The 13,078-nt window shown below is 37.3% G+C and overlaps 1 protein-coding gene across 1 annotated transcript in view; it reads right to left on the reverse strand.

Moving 5' to 3' along the window:
- LOC307149809 (uncharacterized protein) overlaps positions 1-13,078 on the reverse strand; it is a 46,796-nt gene that overhangs the window by 3,589 nt on the left and 30,129 nt on the right. The window contains exons 10-12 of the mRNA XM_079856375.1: positions 10,238-10,387; positions 4,248-4,350; positions 1,383-1,544 (exon numbers count right to left, since the gene is read on the reverse strand). Of these exons, the coding sequence (XP_079712501.1) occupies positions 1,383-1,544; positions 4,248-4,350; positions 10,238-10,387 (415 nt within the window). The remainder of the gene's footprint in view (positions 1-1,382; positions 1,545-4,247; positions 4,351-10,237; positions 10,388-13,078) is intronic.

Consider the following 13,078-nt stretch of genomic DNA (forward strand, 5'->3'; position numbering starts at 1 on the left):
TCAGATATAATTGTAAGCCATTTACAGTTATTACTGGACTGCAAACTTTGTTTGAGCAGCTCATTATCCGCCGGTGTTTGCAACGTCTCAGAATGATTCGGTTCACAGTAAATGCTGATCCACACAAACTCCATCTCTGTTCTGAGTTTAGGGTGCTTTAACATGGATTTGGGAACATGTGCTAAGTAACCATTTTTTTTCAAACTTGTAATGAGAAGCGCTTATCAACAAATGAGTAGATTTAAAGGCTGCCTGCTAGGCTTGTTGTAGTACTCAGCCATACACTGATACATTACTTGCCCACGGCGGGGTAGTCAGCCATACACAATACATTATTTTCCCACGCGGAACCGCCCCCGTTGGAGTTTAGTTTTTTTTTATTGAAATGAAAAACATTTAGTTCAGTTGGACAATGGATGCTGCAATTATGAACTAAATTCGTCTGCTGTGCTCCATACAGCATGAGTTGCAGAGTCACAGCACACTGACCAGACAATGCTGGAGGATTTAGTGCGCAACAGATCCTGAGAATCATTGACAAATATCTTCTCTTGTAAATGTGCGGTCAGTAAAGCCACTCCCTATACACAGAGTACGCGTGATCGCGAATTCGAAAGTGAAAAGCGAGTGTGCATTCAAAAGCGTTTTCTATACTCCGCATATAGATAGCAGCTCCCTGATGCCTGCAAATTATAGGCCTATGGTATACGCATGATTGCGAATTCAAAAATTTGCAATCATCTAATAAATTACTTCACAGAACTGGCAGACAAAGAAAGTAACGTTGGATTTAAATGCATACAGGACAAGCAACTTTAAATCATTGATTTTAAACTTTGCTGCGCCATATCCAGTTGGTCACTGTGTCATATTCACTGTGCTAAATGTAAAATTAGTGTTACATGGTCTTTTTTTGAGAAAATAGGATTTATAGTGCGCATATTTAGTGTTTACTTCCTTTTTATTAGTTTTTTTTCTTCTTTGTGAAATATACTATAATAGGATTACAGAAACAATAAGTTGCTATCTAAAGTTTAAACGGTCACACTTTAGATTAGGGTCCAATTCTCACTATTAACTATAACTTTTGACAATAAACTCCTAATTACTGCTTATTAATAGTTATTAAGGTAGTTGTTAAGTTTAGATAATGGGTAGGATTAAGGGATATAGAATATGGTCATGCAAGATATGGCATTAATATGTGCTTTATAAGTACTAATAAACAGCCAATATCCTAGTAAGATGCATGCTAATAAGCAATTAGTTAATAATGAGAATTGGACCCTAAACTAAAGTGAAACCATTTAAATCTGTTAATTTTACAGGTTTATTTTTAAATTCATATTGTATTTTGACAGGGGAATGAAGAGGGTACTGACTGAAGTAGAAGGGTAGAGAGGAGTAGTTATGGGCTTCTCTGTAAGCGATGAGATTGATCTCGTGCTGCCGCTGCTGTTGCTGTAGTCTGTGTTTGGCTCGGCGATGGTGACACACACAGCAGCAGCCCAGAATGATAATGAGCGTCAGGACCAACCAAAACCCTGATGAAAGAGCACAAAACACAGTACTGTTAATGAGTAAAGAGAACATCATGTTCGAACCAGGTACAGCACACCATAAATCACAATTCTTCCATGTTATTTGAGTTGTTGTCAACAGTGCTGCCTGACAAGATGCTTTATAAGTTGCTTGGTTTCTTGTCTGGTGGCTCCACCCACAGTGAACTTTCAAAAATCATTTTAATGTGCTGATTTGGTGCTTAAGAAACATGTCTTATTATTATCATCAATGTTAAAAAATATTATTATTTTTTTGTTGTGGAAATCGTGATAAATGTTTTCAGGATTCTTTGATTAATAGAAATCAAAGAAATATAATGGGAGTGAATGGTAAATGAGATTTTGAAGCCCAAAAGCCAGTGATAACAGTTAATAAAGTTATAATTACGGATTTTTGTCTTACAAAAATGCATTGCTTTGGTTCAGAATGTCTTTATTAACCCCCTGGTGCCGTATGGATTACTTTTATGATGGATGTATGCGCTTTATTGGGCTTCAAAATCTCAGTTATCATTCACTGCCATTATAAAGCTTGGAAGAGCCAGAATTTTTTTTTTTATATAACTCCGATTGTGTTTGGCTGTAAGAAAAAAGTCATATATACCTAGGATGGCATATATACCATGAATAATTTTCATTTTTGGGTGAACTAACCAAGCCTGGTAATACCAAACTCTGCTACTTCGCTTTGCTTCGTAGACACTAGACAGAGTCTGGCATGGCATAATTGAAAAGCGTTTTCTTTCTCGCGGGGGGGTGCTTGTCTGAAGTTTAAAATCATTGGTTACCCGTAAGCCAATCACATAACGTTTGGTTATGGCGTGTGTTATGCGCATGCTCAGCCGCATCTAACTTCCACTGTAAACACATGTATGATGCGAAAACAAAACCATCGAGCGAAATACCGGAGTGAACATGGCTGTGAACGACTTTTGCAGATTATGTGACCTAAATCTACGCATCCACGGTACAATCAGTGTCTACGTCACGGCTCTCAGCCTGCCCACTGTTCGTGGATTGGCCGGCTGTTTTCAGGCCGGAGGAAAACGGTCGCTATCTCAGACTGAGTACAGAAGCGAAATGAAATTGAGCGGAAGTACGAAGTCTGACGTAGTCAGGCTAGAACTAACCCTTTAGTATCTTAAATAAAAAAAATCTATAAAATGCAACCATAATGGTACAAAAATGCCTTATGTCTTGAAAAACAACCTAACAATCTGGCACCAGATCCCAGGAGAAGAATGTACTGGACATTAGGGTGGGATGCTCATTACTCAACAGTAAGAGCCATGCAGGTCCATGTCATGTGAGACAAGTGTGCGAAACTTTGCCCCAAATAAAGCAGAGACCTTTTCTGGCAGAAGGGGAGGGGGGTTAAGAAATTTAAGGCAGCTGTTTACAGGATCTGGTCTGATCCGGTTACACTGGATTTGTGTCTGTCCGGGTCGCATGTATTTGGCATGATGTACAAAACCCAAAGTATAGCCCCTTGACTCAGCAGATGATGTGCTGCAATTACCGTGAAGATGAGGTTAGTCCTCAGTTATTAAAATAGATGGTACACCAGAGGGAGAGGGGTAATTTGATAACACAGAAACGCTGCCAACGGGCGTGAACAGGGCAGAACAACAACTAGATCAGGGCCAGCCAATGACACAAAAGTTAAAAGCAACATACACAAATCAGACCCATAATTAAAAGCTGAGAAAGATGCTTAAAAAGAATTCTTTAGGACAAAAAAAAAAAAAAAAAAAAAAACACACACCAAAAACATTTGTGCTTGAAATTACTGCAGATCTGATTACTATTTACGGTAACAAAACAATTACAGTGTCAAACATGAGCCGTGCCTTGGATGTCTTTTCCCAAGGCATGTCGCCTCTTGTCCAACCCATTGCTGGCATCATAAGCTTGGGCTGCTTACTGCAAACAACTTGAGAACAAATGCAGGTGGCATGTAACACCCCTAAATGCTATTACAGCTGTATTTTAATGCTGAATCATTTCAAAGTTGATTTACATTTACAACAAAGAGACATGCACACACTCAGATGTAAATAAGCCCAACAAGGAAAAGAAGCGCATGGCAGAACGAGTGAAGGAGACGAGCTGAATGAAAATGCACATTCACTCACTGACAGCAGATGGCGCTGACGGAACAGCAGAAATGCAGCCGTTACACGGTAACAGCTGTGCTACTTTCTGTTTCTGAACAGTATTTAAATGTTTTATACAGCCATTCAGATTTTGTTATTTGCAATGGTGTTTGTCACAGCACCAAATACTTAATGCATTATAGTTAATGCATTAACTAAGGTTATCATTAACTACCTTTTGTTAATGATAACCTATTGTTCCTTATAATTCTTACACTTTAATCTGTTTGAAACATTTGTTTACTTTATACATTTGTGTATTGTTTTATTGTATTTAAATGTTCAGTTCAATTTGTTATAAGAAAAAAGTTTTACATTTTTTAGCAACTTATTGCAATATGATAAAAGCTTCAGCAATTATCGCAACATGAAAGTTTGATACCGTTACATGCCTAATACAGACTTGAAGTAACTAAATACAAGTGCAGAGAAACTGGAGGATGTTTCAGACACCATAGCAAACAGCATTTACACCATGGACTGACCTGATCTTACAGCATGTATAGGCAGCAGGGACTCAGATACTTACACCACACCTCGTAGTAATAGCTGCAACACTGAGATTCTCCACAGCAGTGGCCCGAATCACAGAAGTAGCTCTGGTTGTTCACTCCGACACAAAGCAGCCGGTTCTGCAAAACCAAAAAGAAAATTAAAGCATATAATCAGCACAAATATCAGAAGAGCTTTGTGCACCAAAAACTTTTTTCATGGCACATGAAGAATAAAACAAACAAAAAAATAATTTCAATGCAAAATAGGGCCAAAAGAATATATTGTGTTGTAGTTCTTTATTCTTTTGGACATATCTGGCATATCTTTGCATTGCGATCTGTCGCTCAATTGTATTAAAGTGCTTTTTATTATCACCTGTATGTAAAGACATCCTGATGTCCCTGTGTTATAACAAGTAAATAAATGTCCCCAACACTGTGACATCAGGCTGTTTTTACATACGGGTGATAATAAAAAGCACTTTAATACAATTCAGAGGCAGATCACTACGCAAACCCTTGAGTGTTCAGACTATATTATACGCAATGCAATTCAAGTTACATTTGCAAATTAAATGAATAAAATGCTGATTCCCGTGGTCTCGTTTTACCTGTCTAAACCCCAGGAGAAAAGGCATGATAGGCGTCTGATAGGAAAATCAACACAGCAGAGACAGAGTTTTGTTACACACAGGGCTGCAAAGACCAAGAGAGAGACAGAGATAAGGTCGGGCTCGGGCCACCCACCACCCACACATGGTACAGTGCGACATGAACTGCCCCCTTTATTAGCCGGAGGGTCTCGATTTAAACACACATACATACACAGCCTCCCTCATGGCATTTCAGACCCAGCGAGCGCTGCCAGGGAATGCAAGTAAACAGGATGAACAGACAAGCGGTCTGTGCCTCACTCCCTCTCACATACACAAAATAATGATGACAACTGCTGGCCTGACAGTTGTCTCAGGCGTTGTGCTATAGAAACAAATGAAAGTAACACTGAAATCTTGCCTGATGAACAATAATCTTTACTCAAGAGTAAAAATTAGAGATGCACCGATTACAATTTTCTAGGCCGATTCCGATTTCCGATTTTTCATCGAGTTTGACCTGCCGATACCGATTTTAGCCGATTCCGATTTCATTTTTTCTAACCACTTTACAGCACACACAAATATTTATTTTCTATCTTTTCATTAATAGAACATTTTACATTTTGCATAGAACATAGATCATTTTTTGAACAGATAATCGCTATAAAATAAACTAAAATATAAACTATATAAACTAAAATATATAAATTACTCCTGGTGTGGGAAATACACACACACACACACACACATACATACACATACATATATATATATATATATATATATATATATATATATATATATATATATATATATATATAGCCTTGCAGTATAAAGATATTTCTATAATTTCTGGCTAGTTTACTTTATTTCTTTTTTTATAATCATAACCATACTTGCAACCAAAACTGAATAATGAAAACAAGTTTAAATGGGTAAATCTTCTACAAATATTTTTGAGTCTTCGTTTTCTTTTCTGACATACTCCAGTTCTTGTTAAAACACACCAGACATACTTATTCTGTGCATTTTGTGCACTTTTTGTGTGAAATCATTTTTAGTTTGTCCATCAAAAGTGTGCTTTCACTTTAATTGAGCGTGAGCAGCGCTGCAAAAATAGACCCGTGCCGAAACCCGCGCTTCACTGCTGCTCACGCGACGCTCCTGCTTTACGGCCAATTCCGGTCACCAGCCGATCAATCGGTGCATCTCTAGTAAAAATGCCATATAAGCGCCGATCCCGTGGGTGCTCAAGCCAGTTCTCTAGTTATTTTATTAAATAATAGTTATTTTTGAGTTAAGTGCTTATTTTAAATAGGATGAATATTTAGTAAACCGCTACTGATCATCAGGCAGGCCTATAACCTATCATGGATAGAATGTGCTTTTGTTTGGTTGGTAAAATGTATTTGCAGTGTATAATAACTTAGCCCAGTTATCATTTGCTCATGGAAAAATAGGTGAATAAAAATGTTTTATATTTGGTTGGTAATTTATTTGCATGTATGTTTCTCAATGCGTTGGGTTGAGATAACGATTAACGATAACAAGCAGCTGAAAGCTAAATTCTGAGTATTCAGGGTTGCAAACCTGTGTAAGGACGGACATAGTGCCAAAAAGTTAATAGAAGGGATGGCAACTGGCTGCAAACAGCTGAGTTGAAGTTTAATTAGTTAATTATTACACATTCCTAGTCACAGAGAGAGCAACAGTAAGTGTTCCAGATAATATTTTTAGTGATAATTTGTAAAGCATTCAAACAATGAACCATAAATGATGCAGACACTTTAGGATTGAATTCTAGACATCAGATCCCATTCATATCTACAAAAATACACATTTGATCAGCTTTTGCATTTCCTGGGACAAGTATCCATAAACATGGGTGTTGCTAGCACTAATGCTCTACTGCTATAGCTGCAGGCACACGTTTGAATTATGAGCTTGTATGTTTTTTTTTTTTACTTTTATTGAGCAATGACACATTAAATTGGTCAAAGGTGACAGTAAACACATTTATAATACAAAAGGTACAACATATTTTTATTTCAAATAAATGTTGTTCTTTTGAATTATTTTCTATTCAAAGAATCCTGAAAGAGAAAAATCTCATGTGACACTTAAAGGAGACATATCATGTTTTTAAATCGTTCCTTTTTACATATAAATCATACATTTGTAGTCTATATAAAGCGGAACTGCAATGCTTGGGTCTGAATTCCTCATTATTATAGCTCCACAGGCCCCTTTTCTACCCCTTTTCTGATGTGCGTCTGAGAGCAACTCGTTTTGGTGCGGTCTCTTTAAATACTTCATACCCCGCCCCCTCTCCAGGTTGCAGATGTTCAACTCCACCCCGTTCGGCCATTTTTGTATTTTTGCCATTTTCAGTTTGATAGCAGAGATACGATTATCTAGCGGCACAGAAACTTTTTATTCACACGTTATTAACAAAATGTCAACAACGGAAGACTTGTCCAGCCAGCCTTACATGTTCGAGCCAGAGCCGGAGCGAGATGAAAATGAAGACGACGAACCTGCAGAACAACGTCTTCATATGGATGTATCGCAATGGTGTGTTACTGTATTTAAACTTTGGTCTTCCGACCTTTTACCACCGTGTCGATTTATTTTGATTAATATGTGCGAGGGAGAGAGAGCAAGACAGCGCCTAGTTTGGAGACGGTGAAGTTTTGTTTACACTTTCGCCTGGCTCCGAAGAGAGAGAGAGAGCGTGCGCGCGACCGGGTCTCTCTCTCTCTGCTCGTTCTTTCAGTTAAACATGCTCCTGTCACAAGCGGCAGTTCATCTACATTAGACGGTGTAATGAAGCGTGTGGGTTACTACATCCAACAACCGAACATTTGAACTTACCCTCTCGTAACTTCTGCATCTTTTAGCTTGGACTACAAAATTGTAGCGAGAAATAAAAATGGCGGATTGCTCGAAGTGTTGAGCCGGTAGTCGATGTCCTTATTTGGCAGTTCCGCTGCAAATACTGTGACGTAATAGTTCACAAAACGTCATAGATAACAGAAAAATCTGAACAGGTTGAAAAATAAGGCCAAAACAGAATATAAAGATATCAACGAAGCACCTGAAGAGAATAATTTCAACTTTTCTGTACTTCTAAACACTCCAAATATACAACAAAATGCATTTAAGGGCTAAAAAAGTGGATTTAGCATGATACGTCCCCTTTAAGACTGGAGTAATGGCTGCTAAAATTCAACTTTGACGTCACAGGAATAAATTACATTTTAAAATACACTGAAATAGAAAACAGTTATTTTAAATTTGTATTTTTATTTTTTATAAATTGTACCTATCCAACTTTTGAACAGTCCTGTATAATTGAAAATGGGGGTCTCATGTGAAAAAAGGTTGTGATGTAGAGATTGCTTTTCATTATCTAATATAATCAAGTCCCACTCTAAATTTGCGACATTTCACAGGCATAAAGCATGTGGTTTCAGTCATGTTAGCAGATCTGAGATCAGCCTATCTTTCAGGCACCTACATTCCCTCAGAGATAACACCTGTGGAGAGCAAACAGCTCACTCCCATTTTTTTTTTTTTTCCCCATTCCCTGACCTTGATCTACCACCTGTCACAACAGAGAGAAGAAGAGCATCTTCAAACATGCACGCCTTTCACAGTCAAGGCCAGAATGAGAACAGTCAAAACAGCCTTAGCCCATCATCAGCGAAATCTTTAAATATGTACTTTTTTTAGACAGCCAATATTAAAGTGTCAATCACAGTCAACTGTACAATTCGAAATGTCACTAAACAATTAGTTTATTGCAGAACGATCACAACCCTACAGATAAAACATGGCTCGGCCTGAAAAATCCCCTATTGTACACCCTAACTTGATCAGCAGCAGTAATAATAGACAGGCCTTTTTAATTATTTACCCATCACTCAGAAAGAATAACATAAGGGACGAGACAAATATTTATGAATCATTCATCTGGTTGTGTATTTACCTGTAATCCAGCTAGACTGAAATGGAACAAACTGGCCAAAGAAATAATATTAATATTTCTTGATGTTTTTGAATTGGTCTAAATGAGAATCTAAATTAAGGTAATTAGGTTGCAAATTGTTGACTTTAATAAAGACTTTTAAAACTTAATGCAAAGACATTTTACCACTTACTCAAATGCAGACAAGGCCATTCACTAATTTATGTCCTTTCTTTAACAGGCGCAAATTTGAGATTAGAAAATAAAATATTGCAGTCAAAATATTTGTTATACATGTACGCATACACATACATACATATACATATACATATACATATATATGTATGTATGTATGTATGTATGTGTATGTATATATATGCCATAAATGACCTATTAATTGTCATTTAAGTGAAATTACTGAACTTAAATATACGAGCTTGATAAAAATGACCATTCTAGAAGAAATTTTCAGATGGCACTTAGAGGCTTTTGCATCTGAACTCTTCATTCATATATATATATATATATATATGGTATATACACACACACATGTATATGTATGTGTATATATGTACATATAAAAAATATTTTGACTGCAATATTTTATTTTTAAATATTAAGTTTTAATATTTGGTGTGACCACCCTTTGCGTTTAAAACAGCTTTTGTCTGAGGTACACTTGCACATATTGCACAGTTAGCTTTGCAGGAAGGTTTCTTCAAGCATCTTGGAGACTATAATGAAAATACTAAGGTGGCTAAGATTTTTGCACAATACAGTATAAGTACATATATGTATAAGTAAAATGTAAAAACATTTTGTACACAATAAGTGCATTGCATCAAATTATTAATTTAAATGTTAGTATGGTAGACATTTAACATGATTATTGACATTACAGACACTTAATATACAGTGGGTCCAAAAATCATAACATCTTATAATAAACACAATCTAGATTTTTTTACAGAATTTACCAAAAACACAGTTTACACTTAAAAGTCATGATCTCTAATGACTTGACACTGTTACAGGATTGAATATGTATTCCTCTACATTTAGTCAAGCTGACAATTTTAAAAGCCATATAAAGAACATAGCTAAAGCTGTTCAGATCAGACCTCCAGCTGTCAACTTCCTAACCTTTGTGTTAAATAAAAACTGAATCATTTTGTTTAGAAAAGGACGAAAAAGAACAAGAATGAACCATGTAAAATATGATTGTGACATGTCAGACTCAAAAGTCTAAGTAATCTTTGCTGTCACCGCTGTGGACACAAGCAGACAGGCTGTGCCTCAAAACCTAATGAGCTGACTAATTAGACAGCATTCTGGGCACCATTACAACGTTTGACACACTTAAGATGCCTCCCAATGCAGTCTAACTAGGCAGCACACTAGATATGGAGACGCAGCCACAGACTGCCGGCTAGGCTAATGATGCTAACAGTGTCTTTACCTCGGTCAACGCTGCCTCCACTGACACCGAACCGACTGGTCCAATAACCGCGTTACTTACAAACAACCCCATGCCCAGTTTTATATATCCAACCCCCCACATTCCGCCCTTTCCCGTGGCTTTCGACACATCTGCGACACGGCAGGACATTCAGCTAGCCTGCGAGCTAGCTTCAGTAACGTCTCTTTCTTCTTTCTTTCAACTCTCTCACAAACTCCGAAAGTCTCCTTAAGGCCCGCCCCCTGCTGCTATTGGTCCGTTCAAGCGAACACTTCCTGCTTTGACAAATAAACGTAGCCACGATTGGTTGATTTATCTGTCGTTTAAAAACAACTAAAGAGACGGTAGGGCGTGACTTTGTTGTTCTTTACCAGCTGAGAACAAGAAATCAGCTGACACTGAATTTAAAGGGGCAGGATATGACATATTTCCCTATGCAAAAATGAAAGCAAGCAAGCAAGCGAGCAGATAGATAGACTAAAATTAATAAACGTTATTTTAATGTATATACGTATGGATATTAATAATTGATTTTCAGTATACTGACTGAAGTTTAACCAAATCTTTTCTTGGAGGATGCAATCCAGTAATACACATAGAATATTAAGAATACTAGAAACAGTCCAGAACAATTCATGAATTAATAAAAGTGTGGAACATAAAACAAAGATGCTGGATTCAAGTATCTCAAGTGTCTCTCTAAAGTCATACTTTTGGTTTTCATTCTAATATCGTCTTTGCGTGTCGGTGTACAAAAGCAGCTGCCTCGCTGCCCAGTCTGGCAACATTTCAGGCAAACAAATATTAAGTAACTACAAGCCTAATTATTTTTTTGTTGGAAATAGTTAGGAAAGTTTTTCAAATTAATTTTCTTCTTTTCCCAACTTCACCAGATGCCAATCCACACACACAGGGTGCATCTATACCGCCTTCAAAGAAATGTCAGCAAATGAAGGCATGGTAGATAGGATATTGTTGTGAAAACATTGGTATCTACAGCCTTGATGCTACCTTCAGATTCTGCGAAGGCAGCATGGTTCAGGTTTCGGACACAGCAAGAGTATCATCGAGAAAGTGACAACCACTGATCCCAGCGAAATCAATGTAATCTCTCTCAAGTAAACTTGTTTGTTTTGTGCTAAATGTTATTTTGACAGCCATAGCTAAGGGCTCTTATACTTGCTTTATTCCTGCGACATATCTTTCCGACTTGGGACTGCGGCTTCTTAGGTGAGACTCTTTGAACTGAGCCAAGTTAAAAGGAACAAAAGCAAACAAATCACATTGTTCTTTCAGGAATTTTTCTTGTTCACTGGCTTTCATTTCTCTCTTTTTTAGGCACTTCTCTCATTCAGAACAGTGAAGTCAATGGATCCTTACATCCCAGCTTGACAAGTTAGGAGGATACAAGCTAATCCCCTTAATCTGTCTATTCTCCCGTGCAGTGCCAAAGGGGGAGAGGTACCCAGCACAAGTAATCCTATAGAAAAAACAATAGGATTAGACCCCAGCTCTTGGAGTGACAATCAGATATCTACTGACTGATTTGCAAAGTAGGGTCGAGTTTCTTCAAATTAGCTTTTTTTCCCTCCTCTAGGGAAAAGGTGCCTTTCATTAACTGCTGGTGGGATTCCTTTAGGACAGATGCTGGAGGTCCGCATGAAAGGCATGTATTCTTCGCTTCCAGCACACAGGTCCTGGGCTTCTCCCACAGCAGAGGCTGAAAGGTGGGGACGCACCATTGGCCTGGGCAACCCCTCCACCCTCTGTCAACTCCTTTATGATTCGAGCTCTAATGCCTTTAAAAAGTGTTTGACAGATGGATCAGATTCCACTGAGGATACATGTAGCAGATCAACAAGACTAAATGAAGAGGGCAATGTGAGATATGCTGCCTGTTTGCAGCCATGCAACATGTTTTTATTTTTATTAGTTTTTTCTGTAACACTTTTTTTTTGCTTGTTGATATATTTTTTTTTACAATTGATACATAAAACCTTGAAATCTGGCTATTTTACAGACAACTAATTAAGTGTATAGCCTACACTAAAAATAAAGTTTCCAAATGAGGGTTTCGCAGTGATGCCATTGAAGAACCAGTTAGGGTTCCCCAAAGAACCTATTCTTAAAATAACCATTTTTAATAGGATTCCATTTTTAAGGAATTTTCCATATTGATTTTCCACAGCGGTTTTGTCCATATTTTGAATCAAGCATTACATTTATATTAAATTATGTAATTTATATATATATATACAAATATAATTTTTTTTAAATGATTATTTAGGGTATTATTCAAATATTATATTGCTAGTTCAGATGTCCATCATTTTGGGCCTTGAAATAATATTGCCTGTACAATAGATGTGTCTTCCTTTTGACCTTTAGATGGCACTATTGGTGTAAAATTACCCCAGAATCCTCTGAGATGTCTGTGTGGGTTGAAGCCTATTCTTGGGTGTGTGATTAGCCACTGTGACATTTGATACTTAACCACAAGCTAATGCAGCTTGGGAAAGGCATCATCCTGTAGGAAACAAGGGTCACCTGCGCTGAAAAGGAAGTCCTTGATTCCATTTAAGTCCAGTGAACTTGGCCAAGCAAAACATGATGTGACTCTTAACTTCATCTCACATTACTTTTCCAATCCGGTCCATAAATAAAGAGAACATTTGTGGATTATTGTGCAAGCGAATAATGTGTGAAATTCAGCTAAACCTACGATGTCATTTTGAGGCAGAATAGTCATTCTCATATTAATAAAAGTCAAGAAAACACTGAGAAATGTGAATGGAGAATGTGAAGCTATGAAGTTCTTGTTCATGTATCTACAAAATATAA

This window comes from Squalius cephalus (genome assembly GCF_949319135.1).
Source record: "Squalius cephalus genome assembly, chromosome: 21".
NCBI classification, from domain to species: Eukaryota; Metazoa; Chordata; class Actinopteri; order Cypriniformes; family Leuciscidae; genus Squalius; species Squalius cephalus.